The sequence below is a fragment of the Aristolochia californica genome, unplaced genomic scaffold (assembly GCF_029961685.1).
Source record: "Aristolochia californica isolate CCGP_79_NKW_82.1479 unplaced genomic scaffold, dmAriCali1.0.hap1 SCAF_3, whole genome shotgun sequence".
Taxonomy (NCBI): Eukaryota; Viridiplantae; Streptophyta; class Magnoliopsida; order Piperales; family Aristolochiaceae; genus Aristolochia; species Aristolochia californica.
In genome coordinates this window covers 43,780,110-43,797,452 of record NW_027181992.1, presented here as the reverse complement: position 1 = coordinate 43,797,452, position 17,343 = coordinate 43,780,110, and the positions used below count along the sequence as shown (strand labels likewise).

Genomic DNA, 17,343 nt, shown 5'->3' with positions numbered 1-17,343 from the left:
CAGACGTAATTGCATGCATTTGTATATAAGGTTTATTTTCGCATCCCATGTACACAGTTTTCAGCAGAACATAAAAAATGTCAATGATATAAACAATCAATACAAAATATCTATCCTTTGACATATACAGATATATACATGCTAACCTTCACACCACAATAAGAGCCTTCTCCCAACCAAGTTGTGGAAATTCCTGCTTCCAATAAACACAAATATGCACAAGTTACACCTAAGAGTGAATTGATGCCCAGGAGGGGCTCTCGATGCGAGATGAGATCTGCACGCGTAGAACTTCATGAACAGCACCTCTCAGAAGCACTCCCATAACTTCCTCCTCCTTGGCCATTACTAGGTTCCTGAGAGTAATACGGCGAGACCGAGATTCATCTCTCAGACGAAACCCGTGAAACCACCTCCCCAGCTTCCACCATCGCACACACACTTGCCGCTCGGATATATGGGAAATGGACAATGCTTGACATACATCCTCAGCCTGCAAATTTGAGACCACAAGAAACAATGTACAAGGGAAAATTTCAAAGCTGGTAATGCATAACATCTTTATGATTCTGAGACTGCAAAAATTAACAGCCAAGTAGCAGCTTCGGTAATAATCTAAAATTTGAAGACCACTGAAGATTCATATTTCTATTGGTAGAATCATGTAAATCAGTTTGCAAAGCTATCTTACACCAAAAAGTAATTAGTAACCATGAATTTAAAAGAATTGAGAAATGACAATTGTTAATTAAGAGCTCCTGGACCAATTATGAATTGCCCAGTCATAAAACATGGAAAGACACCTCTAAGTGAATACACAGGAGGAGAGTATTAATACCGGTACTCCAAGCCCAAATAAACAGTAATGCACTCCAATCAGATTAAGCAGCACGTCGTGCTCTGAGGTGAAAAGAAACAACTGAACATCCCTGAAGCCAAGCTTTGTTGAGCACAAGTCTTTGATTGCTCTCAAGTAGTCTGCAACTTCAAGTGATCCAGTCTGTGAACGCTGCTTCACCAGCTGAACCACACTGGTGGCCCTACCAGCCATAACTTTGTGCCACTTGATATACAAATTTTTCCATCCCTTCAATGTAGAGAAAAATGAACTACTTAGTGTGTAGAAAAGTGAATCTTGATTGCATGCCTAATGAGATAACCTGATCTCCTATCTCATGTAGGATAACTCTCAGACGTTCTAAATTTCACATGGAAAATCAGGCCCAACACATTTGAGATGTTATTCCGTAACCAATAGATCAGTCCCCAAAGGTCCTATTGGACATCATGAAGTTGCTCTCCTAGAGATAAGGAGTCAGATAATTATAAGAAGTATAAACCTCTGATTAATTATGACTTCAAAATGGTAGACCTTCAGAAAAAATATTTGACAATAATCATCTATACAAGCTTGCATTTATACAAACTTTTGGAAACTAAAGTACACTATAATCACAAGGAAACTGTTATCCTCTCCCCCACCATCTTTTGTGAATTTTATTTGACATCAAGATATATACTATTTCCTGCCGAGGAACCTTTCCAGAAAACCGGAGAATAACCTGGATCATAGAAAACTAGCCAATGCTTACGAGAAGATTTATGTCGTCTCATGTTGTACACATGATTGGAAATGAGCAAAAACTGCAAAGGCTCTGATGCTGATTGAATGTGGGGAGGAGATTACTCTTACACAAGCACATAATCTAGGTAGAAAAAAGAACTGCTTTTACAATTTTTTTAATACAAGATTTGTTCAATAAAAAAGATTTACAGTCCTCGTTGAATTCCTTAAATATTGGGCGTGTAGCCTGGAGCTAAACCCGGAACTACCATATTCACAACTGTCGCTCCCACCACCGGCAAAGTTCTTCCCATCGAATGTTTGCTCTTTTGAGAATAAACTAAATTATCACGAACAAGAAAAAATATGGCTCTGTCAATTATCCAAAGCTAATGTTCAATGACTCCGGAATATTGTGTTTCAATTCCTGCATTTATTCCACCATATTAATTCCTCTTTTCCTAACACCCGAAAATCCCACATAATCATCAATACGCTGCTATGAGAACGCAACTTAAGTATAATCGCAATCCCAACATTTGGGAGGGTTCGTGATAGCTTGTCTTTGACCCTATGTGTTGAAGATAGCATCGAATTGTAAAGAACGCTAGATAGAATAGAAAACGAGAACAACCTGGAGAGAGGAGACGGGCTGTTCCACATATTGACTGCTCTGTTCCTCCGAGCGAGTAATTTCGTCGCAGAAATCGATGGAAGGCCATCGTTTTCTAGAGAGAGAAATCCATATGAAATCCGATGCGCAGAGTTCGCGCCAGAAGCCAGAGCAAGAACCCAATGAGCAGAGATCAGGAACCTTCGTTTCAAAATGAAATTAGAAAAAAAAAAAAAAAAAAAAAACAATAGAACGTAAAATGAAGAACCAAATTCGAATTGGGGAAGCTGAAGAAAGAGGACCGGCTTCGCGAACCTGGAGGAAAGAGGCTATATTGAGGGCGATGTCGAGAGGGAGAACGAGTTCCCTCGGCATGTTAGAAACTCGAGGAATCATCACAGGGAGAAGTGAAGAACAAAGGAGATATAATTAGTGGAGAAACGTCACAGAGTAAGAGTGGCAGGATGTGGGAGAGCGGACAGGGCGTTACAGAAACTCGCAACTCTCCATCGTAACGCATTGGGTTATCAGCTCTGATTTTCTCTCTCTGGAATGATCTTGAACTCAACGCAAACGATGCGTACACGCAGACAAAAGGGTGCCGTCTATTCACATCTGAGCACCAGATCGCAATTAAGGCTGTTTATTACCGAAAGAAACTGGACTTCTAAGTCCCACCGGTCGCCACCAAGTTTGTATTTATGTATTTTTATAAAAATCATAAAAAAATACTTAGATTTAAGTCAATACTCATTTTGATAGTAAATAAATGCGACGGACGTACCTATAACAAGTCAAACACAAGATTTTTGAAACTCGACTTCTTAACTCGTGAACCGATTCGTTAACATAATTTTTTTGATAAAAATATCATTTACTCTAATTATTTTCGTCAATTCCCTTTTGAATCAATTAATAGTTATTCTTATTTACCTCAAACCTCAAAGACAGATCGATAATTCAACTCTTTTGGGTCCCTCAACATCTAATGTTATTTTTTATCAATAGAATAAACACTACTACGGAAGTATTTGTTTATTCTTTTAGATTTATTAAGCTGGTTATTATATGTTAGTATATTCCATTGCAAAATCTTAACCTTCTCTATAATAGCTTGCAGTTCAATAGTACTAAGTTCATCATAATATTTTTTTTATTTATTTTTATATATATTTTTTATAATTTTAAATATAGGTTAAAATTCAAACTAAGCTCGAGTTTGAGCTTAAACTAGACTAAAATTTTTGAAGTCTAGCTCGATTCCAATTTTAAGTTGGAGTTCGAATTCAAAGTATTTGGATCAAGCCAAACTCAAACATATACAGGTTCAAATTTGCCACCCCTGCCCCCAGAGCATCAAATCCTTGAAGAGGTTTAGGTGGTCCAACGTCAGAGAACACGATGGACTACATTCTGCCTAAACGTAAAACACTCAGTTCATGCAATAAGGGTTGTCTTCCATCGCTGTTTCAAATAAAAACCTCTGCCAGAAGCATAATTAGAGCCTTTTAAGCAGCTTCAAGCTGGAGGGTTCCATAGTGTCAAAACGCAAAATGAACATTTGAAGATCGAGAGAACTCACCTGGAAACGAGAATTTGTTGGCAAAACACTTGGCGAATATAATTGTTCGCCAGTGGTGACGATCGAGGCGTCGACCTCGAATAGATCTGCTAAGCACATGGATACCTGCCCCGAAGGATACATCTTCTATTCCAACATCATGACTCTCCAGAGAAGCAGCCGTAATTGATAATCTTCAACACGGAAGAAGAAAACAGAAGAAGAAAGTCTTGGATGAATCTATGATCCACGATCCAGAAATGCAATACGTTCCATTATTGAAATATCATTCAAGTACGACTTCGGACTGCAAGGTTTTCTGGTATTTTTATTGCCAAGGTACTCGTTTTAGCCACATCGCACGAATGCTGTCTTCAAGCTCAGTAAAACGACCAGAAAGAAACACTGAAACATCAAATTTTTGGATTGCCTTTTATTTCGACTCTATTACATCAAATGAGCTGCTGCGAGTGGAGGCATTGGAGAACCAATTTCACTTCTCACGCTGCTCCCTCTCCTGTACTTCTGAAACATATGGCCATGCAGTGTTGCAAGGGGCAGCTAAGTTGCATCCTACCACGGATGGAAACTGGGATGGACCCGACACACTCATGATGCTCAGATCCAAAGCTTACCAAGTTCTGAACTAACCACACCAATGACCCCAGATTCATGCCTTCTTGAATCAACACTAGAGCAAGGTTTCTCTTGGCTTGGGGCAGACACTTTTGGGGCTGGTGGAGCAGAGCAGACCGGTATAACTGATCTAATCTGCACAGCGGGAGCCATGGAATTAACTGGAGGGGCTCCTGTATGCAGACCATGTGGTCCCAGCCTTGGTGAATAGACAGGTACAGCAGTTCTTACTGTCACTGGGGCTGCCATTGAGGGAGGTCTACTGAAACCTCTACTTACACCTGAATAACCTACATAAGATTGGTGATGCTGTCTTCTATTACCCTGGACCGAGTAGCATGTGCTAAAGTTGAGAGAGGAAGAATGGGTGGTTGGAATTGCATTTGTCTCCCTGCCATCAAGTATTGAACCATAAGCAACACCAGATACCCATCTTAACCTATCTTTTTCATTTCCCTCAATTTGTTTCTCCTCTACCTTCTTCATATCACCAGAATTCTGAAACAAAACTGGCAGCTTGGAACTTGATTTCCCTTTGGCTGGTTCTCTCCCGGTGCTTGCCATGTTTGTAGTACTGAATCTATTGCATAGCTGCCTGCCCTCGATTAACTCTTGAATTTCAGGAAAGGAATTAGAAGTTTGGTGATCAGGATCTCCAATACCATCAGATGTCCCACAAACTTTATCTTTACTGCCCCCTTGAGTTTTCTCTTCATGTATCTCTTTTATTGTAACTTGAGACCGACTTCTGGCAGAATCAGGAATAAGTTGATCTGAGAGATAAATTGATGAATCAGGAAGTCCAATAATTGAGTGTTGCTCTCTAGCTGGAAAACACTGTGCAAGATTTGGCTGTAGCATAGATTGTGCAATTGGCAAAATTCTGGGACCCGATGGAGATGGTGGTGCTGGAAGAGTCAATAACTGGTTCAGCTGTTGAGACACTGGATCATGCTGCCACATTTGATACATTGCAAGTTCTGCTGATAAATTAGGATATCTCCAAGGTTGATAGGGCATAGAGTATAGCGATACTCCACTATTTTGATATGCGGCTCTGCGAGGAGCTTGCCTCCGTCTCCCACGATGCCGGTCATTCTGTTTGCCAAGCTTATTTCCATTTGGAGAGGACAGACTAGCAAGAGCACGGGCTACAATGACCTGTTCTTGTGCTTCGTTGCCCTCAGAATCTGGTGAAGTAGAGTAAGATGAGGACGAGGTTGATGAAGTTAAACGTGGCACTGCAAGCAAACATAAAGATTTAGAATCAAAATTGGCATCATAGATTATAATTAGATCTATTATACATTTAAGAATACTTTATGATTGCAAATATGCTTATAAATTAGGAAAGCACAATCTCACAAGAGAGTTTTTAAGAAAAAAATTAAATTACTTGCATGGGTTTAACCATATTTTCTGTTACTACTTAACACTGTTGTGGTAATTCTTTTGCTGAAGGAAAGAGAGGCCAAAAGTAACATTATCAGAAATTCTAAGAACTCGAGACAGGATTGAACTAGCTGAAGAGGAAAAGGATACAAGTAGCCAACTCCATTATCAAGGGAACAAGAGATTATGACAAGATTTTTTTTTTTTTGTTTTTTGTCATTTTACAAAATTGCAAGGTCAACCACAAAAAGGGTCACGTATTATTCTATTCATGGTAGTGTAAGCAAATTTGATTGACAATACTAGTAGCACAAGAAATAGGTACAAATCCATGAAAGCATGGTTGGATCCAACTTCACATCAGAATATTATGTTAGCATTTTTCTGGTAAGCATTCTAAAGAAGTTTGGCAGGGAAAACTAATCACTATCAAAATACTGAGATCTCCTCATTTAGTGAAAATAAGATCACAATCAAGAGCAAAGTTGTAACAGGAACATGAGATAAGTAAAGAGCTAGTTTACACTGTTTCAAAGCAGACCAGGCAGCCATAGCAGCATTTTTCTGAGCTTGCTTCTTTGTCTTAGCTGGTTCCCCAGAAAAGCTCATGCCTGCAAGCTCAACAGTACATGAGAAAACGGGGACATGCCCTGGCCCAGTTCGCACAGTGGTATAAACAGGCAAGTTAAGCCCAGCTCTGTGTGCAGTTTCTTGAAGGAGGTTCTTGTAGACTCCTGTCTCATCCTGCATAACAGAACATACACCCATTATCAGCCTTCAGACTTGAGATCGTAAAATTGGATGACTGGGAACAACTAATACAGAGTATCTCTTTCCCTTTCTGAATTATTAAATATGATTTTATTCATTAAAGCTATACTAACTAAAACCGTGGTTAGCAAACTTAATAAGTGGTATTCCCCAGGAAAAAAAGTTTACATTCATGACCTTTAAACCTCCCATTGGCAAGTCAACTGAGTTGGGAGAAGAATATAAGATGCACCAAAACATTCTTAGCCTACACGCATGCTTCTTTTGAATCTCAAGTTCACATCCACAAATTTTCTCCTTGTATACATGGTCTTGAATACATTCATCTACAACCAGCTGAAAGAAATGATACAAGATTCTGGCTCTGAAACCAATAAGTTAAACGTGGCTCATGTTTGACAAATACTGGCCACACCTTCAAACTTCAAGAAACAAAATCTGGTGTTCCACAGATATCTTAGTTTCAGTTTCTCCTTTTCATAACTGAAGATAACTAATTCAGTATACATCTGAAGGTTACGTTACAAAGATTGATTAACAGATTTTCACACATCACCGACTCTACTGCATGATGCGCAGATTAAACAACCCAAGATCACAACTCCAGAATTCCAACATTGAAACTATTCACCAATTATTCAAGAAGAACCAGAAGGAACATGTCTAGAAACATGTCCAAGATGGCATCAAATTAAGAAGCAACAGAAAACGTACCAAAACTTTGGCAGCTAGAGACCTAGAAGGACCCCTCTTTGAGAGAGTATTAAGTGCTACCTCCGCAGCTGCATGTTCTGCCTGTCTCAAAGTGGAACAAAAGTTTGGACTCTCAAAGATTTCTCCATTGAAATTAACAGTTGCTTTGAACCTGGGTGCATGATCAGGTCCTTCTCGTATGCATGCATAAGATGGAAGATTAAAACAGCTTCTCTGAGCTAACTCTTGCAGTTGGTTCTTGTACATGCCTGATGAAGCCGATTGTTTTAGAAAAAAGAAAATAAGGAAAACAACAGTCGTTCAACAATTGCTCAGGTAAGAGATTTCTTTTTCTTCTCTTCGTATGGTCAGGAAGAAAAAATGCCATTTCCTAATTACTTCTCAAGAACAGTTGACAGACTTAACAAACTATTAAGCTAGTCAGTATTAGGCAGGCGAGAAGCTTTACTATTAAAAGCAATAGAATCTATTATCAATGCCCAAAATTTTGAACAAGATAAGACGGCCAAAATTTTGAAGTAAAAGAAACGCAAAATTCATCACTTTACGGGGCTCTTGATTTGAGAAACATCTTAGAGATGAAAAACCAACCTCTTGCAATTTATCCTACAGAAACATGGGGTTCATTTACTAGAGCAACCGCAACACAGCGATCCCAAGAGTAAACTCCTGTCGAGCCATTAACGAGACCCCAAACTACGAAGACCCCCAACAAACAGTTGCCATACAACTTCAATCCTGCGAGCAACAACCAATTCAGTACGAAGATAGAAAACACAGTCCCCAAACATAATATTTTGTACCAAAACCATAAATCACCATTCAACAGATCCTCCTAAGCCTCAAAAACTCTTCCACATAAAAATTCAAGGGCCAAACTATATTCTCCATCAGATCACCAAGTGAGAGAAAACAGCGCGGAGACACTCAACCAGCGAGACAAAATAATCCACTTGAGCACCGAAAAAAGGTGGTAATCAAATTCGAGGGAAGGTTTCCAACCGCACGCAAATGGCCAAAAAAAAAGAAGAATAGCATCATTACACAGATAACGCAGTACATATACAGCCGATCTCAGCTCACCGTGAAATGACGTCTCCCTTCCCCTCCAAAAGAACGAACGCCGAAACGGAAGGGCAGCAAAGGATCTGCACAAAGTACAAACTGAATCTTCTCAGCCTTTTTATGTTTCCGCGATCTGGCCCTCCAGAGCTGTAGTTTGCTCTTGATAGTTTACCGCTACATCTGAGACGCACGGCCACCTTGAGAGCGGCTTTTCACCTTCCCAAGCCAACACTTACAGTGGTCGCTTTCGCGGTCAAACTTTACAGTCCCTATTTTTTGCACTCCTGGCCGACCCGTACCTACCGCACTAGACCTTTTAACAAGTGGACGAAACCAGCCTCCGCGAAACGTAAAACTGAAAAAATTGAGATAAGTCAATTGAAGGGCATATTTGTAAAAGTACACCGCCGTATGGATGGGACCCATGCAGATAGTGATTAATGGACCGTTACAAGTGGGGTTGAGTGGACTTGAGGCTAAAGTCGAATGTTTACAAGAGGTGGTTAAATTAGACATTAGATAATAATTTGTAGACATTATCATTTGATTATCACTCTTATGTGGGCCCGACAAGTAATGCTTTATTAACCACAACTTAATCATATATTTAATTAAATATCATATAATTACCTAGTTTACTATTTTTAACCAATTTAGTGATCTTATATAATATTATTTTTATCTTAAATTTATTTATTAAAATTTATTAACTATAGGTTGGACCAAAGTGGAATGCTACCATGAGATTTATTATATATTTTTTAATTTATTATTTTTTTTTTTATATAATCTAATAGTTGACTATCATTGCAGATATAATAATGGCAAATCTAGTATTAGTGACAGTTTCAACAGGTTAATGCAATCAAGGAAGTTGGCCCTCTCTCCAATAGACTATCATGTATTACAATTACCAGTTGATTCTTCAATTGTTGAAGAATATTTAGCTTGTGCAAAGAAACCCACTTATGGAATCAGATGACACATCAAAACTAATTAATGTAAAATCATAAAATAACAGCTTCTAGTTGCAATCCAACTTGTGGAGTCCTTTCAAGTTTCAAATGGTGCCAAATCAATTCAAGGAGAGTAAATCAGAGCAACCAATACTTTCAGCATTTATGTTCAATATTAACTTACAAAAAAAAAAGTCTAGCTAGTGCTTTCAGCTTTCAGTGACAACAATAAGGTAGTTGAACCGTCTGGATCAAGCTAACACATGATGTGATACAAGAGTTTGAAAGTATAACCAACTAGTGGAATTGGGTCACTAGCTTTAGCTTTTAACTATTTCCATTTTTAATCTCTGACTGGTAGGAAATGAAGCAATTTCCATATCTTGGATTCAGTTAGTTGGTAGATCCTGTATCGATTCAAGGATGTGCTCAATACGGTATTTCATGATAGGCTGACCAGATCGAGTCTTCTTCAACATCTTATGTTTCAATTCCTTCCTTCGTGCTTCTGCTATTTCTCTCTCTTCATTCTTTGCTCGAATCATTTCTTCCCTTTCCATCCTTGCCTTCACCATTTCCTCTTGCTTCTTCTCGTATTCCATTCTCAAACTCTGCAAACTATTCTTTTTCCCCCTCTTAATCTTTCTATCACTTACACCATCATCATTCTCCTGTAAAACCAATTGAGAAAAGCTCTAAACCAAAGTGTTTTCAAAAGGTAAAATGGAATAAGCATATTATAAATCGCCGCGACTTCTATCAGGTCTTATCATAAACAAGAGATCATAGTATGTCAGCATATGGAACAAATCTGTACCTGTTTCCAGATGCAGAGTTCACTGGATGATGTTTTATTAGATTAGTCAACAGAAGCATTCAGATTATAGAAGCCTCAAAACATTTAGTAAAGCTTGCAAAGTAAAATAACGATTTAAAATTAAGTTCAGAAAGCTCAAATGACTACACTACAAGGCAAAAATTGAGATAAAGAAACCAAACCTGTTGGAAGACTGTTGATGTAGAACGATAATTTTCCGTTTGTTTTTGTTGCTTCAATGTCCTCTTGAACTTCCTTATATGTTTAGCATTTCTATAGAACTCTTTTTGTGTTTCTGAAAAGAGAACAGCAGCCCATTAGATTTTTATTGACGGAAATTTCAAACATTTTCCCCTGAAAAAAAGGGGAACTCCTGTACATAGAAGTAGAATGCTAACGAAGGCATATTATCATACTCATTACCAAAATGCAAACAGATCCTAAGTAGCAGCATCATTATAGAATTTCTATCTCCACACATGCTCCTGTTATGAGTATTTGAAGAAAACACTAATTATTAAAGCAACAAACGGAAAAATTACTCTGGAAAGCATTAAAACAAGAAAATGCCTTTCAAGGCATAAAAAACAATAAGTGTTGCCTCATGAAACATAGAAGTTGAAGCATTTCTTCAAGAAATCAGTAACATAGAACTCTCCCTGCAGCAATAAGAATCTTTCAATAGCAAGGATTCTGAAAGGACCAAAAATTAGTAAGAGACACGCTCTAGATATAGAAGAAAGCACTTGTGAGAAGGCTCCAATAGCTGACTTAAAGGATTTTCACTTGGCAAGTAAAAGCTCGTATGATCTACTCAAAAAGGCTGCAGCAAGCTGGTCATAGGAAAGAACATATCAGTCCCAAGATCAGTCATTTTGGTTCAATTGAATCTTGTTGTTAAAGGTCCATGAGATTGCAGAAGACAATCAAACAAAGAGGTTTTAAGAATTACAAGATAAAAGCATGGTCTCAGTGGTGGGTGCAGGAATGTAGCTAGAGTTTTGCTGGTGGAAAATAAATCTTGCACAATTCTCAGATCTAAGACTATAAAAAGATGTTCTTATGCTACACAATTCCAAACAAATTGATAGAGAATCTATTACAGGGTCACTGTGTATGGTTGAGTTGGGCTATCGAGGCTTGGTTTGGTTCCTCAACCCTCCAAATCTCTCTTTACCGGTCTCCCTGCACTATATTAAGTAAGCATCGACTTCTGCCCCCAAACCCCTCTTTTCCAGAGTCTATTTCATATTAAGCAATTCTTTTCTGACCTGTGGCATATTAAGCAAATAACCCTTTTGTAGCCCCTCTTTAGTTTAAGATGTTTCCAAAGAGGGAAGATGGGTATCTAGGATTTGGGGAAGGGAAAGGGGGGAACATGGCCCCCTTACCCTCAAAGGTAGCTACACCCCTAGTCTTTTACTCTTTGAATAATTCTGCCAGAGATATGGTCTGAGACATACACAAATTGGATTTTGAATGTCCTAAAAGGTCCTTATATGCTACCTGATACCAAGATGCCTACCCCCTGCATGGACTACCTGACCTAAATGTGTATGAAATGAAAACCTCCTTACAAAGCATTAGGGTTAGAGTGCACAAATCATCAACTTTAGCACATAACAGTAGCAATTCCAACCAGTTGGACTGCAAGTGAACTAAGACCCCAATTTGACAACACTAGAAGGGCGCTAGTTAAACACTCTCTCCAGAATGCATTTGTCTTTCCCAGCCCATTGAAGGCATGCAACAACGTGAACTCTTCCTGTAAACAAATTCCCAATCAATCCTTGAGGCTTACATCCTTCTGAATCAAATTCTTTGACCTAACGCAGACAGTGAATTTTCAGTAAAGCCACTTATGGGCTCTATTCACTAAAAACAAGTTTTAGATGGAATATGAATTCACACTCAAAAGTCAAAACGCCTCACTTGACACTAAACAAATCTTTAATCTTTTCTTCAAAATGGTGGGAGAGGGAGTACCATTCATTCTGGGCAAGCAAAACGTGAACTAACAGCTCAGTTTGTTTGAGTAACAGGGTTTCCACAAGGCACAGCTCGATATTATCTAAGAATGCGACAGAATACTAAAAAACCATAAACATAGGACAGGGTTCTGTGCAATCAACTAAATAAAGAAAATATTATCAATTAAATTATGAATGCCGCGAAATTATGCAAATCAGTAAAATTATAGACAGGAAGTAAGCCTGTCAAATTCAACAAAGTGATGGCACTCACTGACATAAGCTGGATTGTAATCCAGCCTCTTGGTTTTGGCATTTGTAAAGGCCTCGAGTGAGAGACCTTTCCCTCCCAACCTCGTTTTCCTTCCATTACGAGCTTTCGAATCGTTCGTCTTTTCCCTCTTCTCTGCTGGCGGACGCTTCATCTCTATGAAAGATGAGGAGCTGAATTCCGTGTGAAACGGGTCCTGAACCCTAGCTGCCTGACCTTGCGTAAAAATCGTGCGGAGCTCTGTTACTTCTGAGGGCACTGTAGCCGTTAAATAGGAGGATTCACGTAGAAGGGGTAATTAATTTCATTAATTACGTACGTGCCCTTACCCTCATTCAACTATGCCACATGGAACATTTTACCAAAATACTGGATTTGAAAATCCTATTTACCAAGATATCGAAATCAAACACTGGAAATCCATGATGTTCAGTCAACTTGCCACATCACTCAAACCTGTCCACCATGGCACCATGTCAGCGTTATTCTAAAACCCTGTCTCCACCACGACCTGCAGCCAAATGTCCTTCCACTTCTCCTTCCGGCGTGGGTAGATCTCTTCCGTCTTTACCCTTTTTACCTATCTCCACCACGACCGGTGACGCCGGGTTTCTCTTTTCCCTTTCTCTTGCGTCATTCCTCTTCCTGCCCATCCCCACCACGACTGGCGACCGGAGCACGTTTCTTGTGCTCAACTCTTGTTGCAGAAGCATTGCGTCGTGCGATCGAAACGAATTAAAATTCATAAGAGAAATCCAAATGGTGGAGAGTAGACAGGACGAATTTGTTTCATAATCTGTAACAACTATTTTTAGCTTTTCTTCTTGCTCCATTCGTTTTCAGGACAACTTCGTTAAAAAAAATCACGATGAGTGCAGTAATTCGAGGTTGCAGAAAAAAAGATTATAAACACTGATCAGTTCTTTATACGTCGATTTATAAGTTTTCGCTTAGTAAAACATTTGACAAATAGTTATATGAAACTCTCTTTCTGTTTGAAGGACAATTTTGCCTGTTAATTGATTCTTCTTGGTCTTCCAGGTTCTGGAGTTTGTCCCTACCAGTCAGAGAGAATGCAGACCATCCCTTGTCCAACCATGATTTCATGGTGGCTCTTTCTATTTGTGCTCCATTAGGCACTACCTAGCTCTCAAAGCAGTTCTAATTAGTGGTTATCGTGGATCTTGAGAACTAGCTCCTGGCTGCTCTTTGTTGGAGCATAACCTTGATCCATGAAGCCCAGCAAAAGGAAGCTTCGGATTTTATGTGTGCTGGCAAGGAAGTCGGCAAGTGCGCTGGCAAGAAACTTGGAGAAGAAGCCAGCAAACCCATAAACGTGTACGGCAAAGATTATGCCATGTAATGTATGTATTTGTGGTGTTGATTAACTCGTAAAGTCTATAAATAGGAATGTAAACTTTGTAATCTATCATCCAGAAATCAAAAAAGAAAAAGTTCAGAGAGCTTCTGTCTGAGAGTTTAAAATTTCTGAGAGAGACGAGTGTCGGTAATATTTCCAACAGTGGTATCAAAGCCAAGAGCCAAAGAAGTCACTCGAGTTAATCCACACAAACGTATGCGGACCAATCAAGCCAATCTCTTTAAGTAAAAGCAACTACTTTCTTGTTTTTCAAGAAAAACAAGGGTATATTTCTTGAAACAAAGGTGTTTGAAGTTTTCAATAAATTCAAAGCTACAATAGAGAAGGAAAGTGGTGAAGAGATTAAAGTCATGAGATCTGATCGAGGAGGAGAATTTACTTCCAGAAAATTTCAAGAATTTTACGAAGTCAATAGAATTCGTCGACCACTGATGGTTCCTAGATCCCCCCAACAAAATGGTGTGGCAGAAAGAAAGAACCAAACTATCCTCAATATAGTTCAGAGTATGCTAGAAAGCAAGAAATTACCTAAAGAGTTTTGGGTTGAAGCTGTGACGTATGCAGTTTATTTATCAAATCGATCTCCAATAAGAAGTGTTTGGAGAAAAACACCACAAGAAGCATGAAATGGAAACAAGCCTGGCATCTCCCACTTAAGAGTTTTTGGGAGTATAGCTCATGTATATATACCAGATGAAAGAAGAACCAAATTTGATAATAAAAGTTTTTATCTTCATTGGTTATGATGCATATTCCACAAGCTGCAAGCTGTAAAATCCAGACAGTAAGAAGATTGTAATCAGCCGAGACGTGGTGTTTGATGAAGAAAGATTTTGGATCTCATGAAGATGACTTCAATGTCTCTTCCCCATCTGAAGATGAGACAATATCGATCGAACAAAATGAAGAAATGCAAATAGAGCCAACGACTCCATCTACTTCAACTACACACGAAGATGAGTCACCTTCGTCATATTCAAGTGGGAGCCAAAGAATCGCGCCACGGATATGAAGTCTACGAGAAATATATGAAGAAACCGAGCCATCAGGTAATCTCACACTTTTCTGTCTTTTTACCGATTGTGAACCAATAAGCTTCCAAAAAGCTGCTCAAGAGAAGAAATGGCAAAATGCCATGGATGAAGAAATTAAGGCTATCGAGAAAAACAATACTTGGGAACTCATTCCACTGTCTAAAGGGCACAAACCCGTTGGTGTTAAATGGGTTTATAAGACAAAGAGAAATGCAAAAGGAGAAATTGAAAAACACAAGGCAAGATTAGTTGCAAAAGGATATAGCCAAAGAGCCGACATTGACTATGATGAGGTATTTGCTCCTGTTGCTCGTTTAGAAACTATTAGACTAATCATTTCTCTTGCAGCTCAAAACAAATGGAAAATACATCAAATGGATGTAAAGTTTGTATTCCTAAATGGGGTTCTAAAAGAAGAAGTTTACATCAAGCAACCTTTAGGTTACAAAAAAAAAGGGAAATGAAGACAAAGTTTTAAAGTTAAAGAAGGCTCTTTACAAGTTAAAACAAGCACCAAGAGCATGAAATAACCAGATTGACAAGTATTTTCAAGAGCATGGTTTTACAAAATGTCCATACGAGCATGCCCTCTATATCAAGATAAAAAATGAAGATGTGTTGATCGTGTGTCTATACGTGGATGATTTGATCTTTATAGGTAATAATCCAAACCTATTTGATGATTTCAAGAAGGCAATGGCCAAAGAATTTGAGATGATAGATATCGGGCTCATGGCATATTATCTTGGCACAAGGAGATGAAATTTTTATTTCACAAGAAGGCTATGCAAAAAAAATCTTGAAAAGGTTCAAGATGGAAAATTGCAAGCCGATAAACACACCAATGGGATACGTAATCAAGATGTCCAAACATGAAGAAGGAAAAAACGTAGATCCAACTTTTTTCAAAATTTTGGTAGGAAGTCTACTTTATCTAACCTGTACGAGGCCATATATCCTTTATGCAGTTGGATTGATCAGTCGCTACATGGAATCTCCAACAACCACCCATTTCAAGGCCGTAAAAAGAATTCTTCGCTATTTGAATGGTACTATTAACTTAGGCTTTTTCTATCCAGTTTCTAAAAATTACAAGCTTATTGGATATAACGATAGCAATTGGGGTGTAGACAAAGACAACCGAAGGAGCATGACTGGATTCTTATTTTTCATGGGAAATACCACCTTCACATGGATGTCAAAGAAACAACAGATTGTCACATTGTCCACTTGTAAAGCAGAATATGTTGTAGCTACTTCATGCGTTTTCCATGCAATTTGGATAAGAAATCTATTAAATGAGATAGGTTTAACACGAGAAGAGCCTACCATAATCTATGTCGACAACAAGTCAGTCATTTCTCTAGCAAAGAATCTAGTATTCCATGATCAAAGCAAGCACATAGACATTCACTATCATTATATAAGGGAGTGCATTGCCAGAAAGGATGTGCAAGTTGAATATGTGAAGTCACAAGATCAAGCTGCTGATATTTTTACTAAGCCATTGACAAGTGAAGACTTCACAAGATTAAGGAATCTGCTTGGAGATACAGGATCAAGATTAAGGGGGGGTGTTGGATCATAACCTTGATCCATGAAGCCCAGCCAAAGGAAGTTTAAGATATTTTGTGTGCTGGCAACGAAGTCAGTAAGGAAGTCGGCAAGAGAGATGCACTGTCAAGAAACTTGGAGAAGAAGCCAGCAAACCAATAAACGTGTACGACAAAGATTATGCCATGTAATGTATGTATTTGTGGTGTTGATTAACTCGTAAAGTCTATAAATAGGAATGTAAAATCTATAATCTATCATCCAAAAATCAAAAAAGAAAAAGTTCAGAGAGCTTCTGTCTGAGAGAGTTTAAAATTTCTGAGAGAGACGAGTGTCGGTAATATTTCCAACACTTCTTTGGTTGGAAAGGAGAACAAAATCTGAGGCGACGGCTCTGCCATCTGACCGACCAATCCTGGCCAACCTCATAGAAGACCTATGTTTTACGGAGAGATCAGGTTGACTAGTACGAAGAGAAATTCAAAGGGTTATTGAAGGAAAACAACACGGTTTTCATTGCATGGAATCTTTATCTGAAGCGCCGAAGGAGTTGATTATGGAACACATGAAATGACACGGTTTGCTTCTCTCTTTCATGTCGTCTCTTCCGAAGACCTTTAAGCAAAAGTACTTACCAAATCATCCATGTAAATGTTCAAATTAAAGAGAAGATTTAATTACAATATCCCAATGATACCCACTAATTACATCAATAGCTCACTAAGCACTCCTAGACAGACCAACCAAGGGAACTTCAACACCACATGCCTTCACAAGACTTATATTTTACAATAGAAATAACTAATGTTTAACACCTTGCTCCTCTTTGCCCATATTGATCCCTCTAAATAAAATTGAGGTGAGAACGTCTTGCCTTGCCAAGGCTTATCCCAACAATGCAAATGTTGTTTGCTTACAAACCCCTCTTAATAAGGCCGATATTATAATACATATAAAATATGGATAGGTCCTAAGTACCTATGCCATGCAATAGTAGCTCAGTTAAGTTTAAATGACCAGATTGCAACAATTAAATCTTAAAGT

General features: G+C 38.6%; 3 protein-coding genes across 5 annotated transcripts; all 3 read right to left on the bottom strand.

Annotated features, from left to right (window-relative positions):
* LOC137960477 (uncharacterized) lies at positions 1 to 2,735 on the bottom strand. Its single transcript, XM_068808111.1, has 4 exons — positions 2,493 to 2,735; positions 2,199 to 2,378; positions 839 to 1,087; positions 1 to 493 (listed from the first exon to the last, which is right to left on the bottom strand). Exons 1-4 carry the CDS (start codon positions 2,571 to 2,573, stop codon positions 230 to 232), a joined length of 774 nt encoding a protein of 257 aa, XP_068664212.1. The 5' UTR covers positions 2,574 to 2,735; the 3' UTR covers positions 1 to 229.
* Positions 2,736 to 3,464: 729 nt separating this feature from the next.
* LOC137960357 (double-stranded RNA-binding protein 2-like) lies at positions 3,465 to 8,440 on the bottom strand. Of its 3 annotated transcripts, XR_011114144.1 has the most exons (6): positions 8,335 to 8,440; positions 7,843 to 7,989; positions 7,252 to 7,499; positions 6,291 to 6,510; positions 3,760 to 5,615; positions 3,465 to 3,660 (listed from the first exon to the last, which is right to left on the bottom strand). XR_011114144.1 is itself a non-coding variant. In XM_068807956.1 (5 exons), exons 3-5 carry the CDS (start codon positions 7,495 to 7,497, stop codon positions 4,357 to 4,359), a joined length of 1,725 nt encoding a protein of 574 aa, XP_068664057.1. In that variant the 5' UTR covers positions 7,498 to 7,499; positions 7,843 to 7,989; positions 8,335 to 8,440; the 3' UTR covers positions 3,465 to 4,356. The 3 variants fall into 3 exon arrangements, 2 of the variants coding, with proteins under 2 accessions (XP_068664057.1, XP_068664058.1); XM_068807956.1 differs by having other exon boundaries at positions 3,465 to 5,615; XM_068807957.1 differs by lacking the exon at positions 8,335 to 8,440 and adding an exon at positions 8,071 to 8,321 and having other exon boundaries at positions 3,465 to 5,615.
* Positions 8,441 to 9,410: 970 nt separating this feature from the next.
* On the bottom strand, positions 9,411 to 12,567 carry LOC137960063 (rRNA-processing protein FYV7). The gene is made up of 3 exons (XM_068807535.1): positions 12,334 to 12,567; positions 10,272 to 10,384; positions 9,411 to 9,943 (listed from the first exon to the last, which is right to left on the bottom strand). The coding sequence occupies exons 1-3, from the start codon at positions 12,482 to 12,484 to the stop codon at positions 9,662 to 9,664; spliced, it is 546 nt and encodes a 181-aa protein (XP_068663636.1). The 5' UTR covers positions 12,485 to 12,567; the 3' UTR covers positions 9,411 to 9,661.
* Positions 12,568 to 17,343: the final 4,776 nt, after the last annotated feature.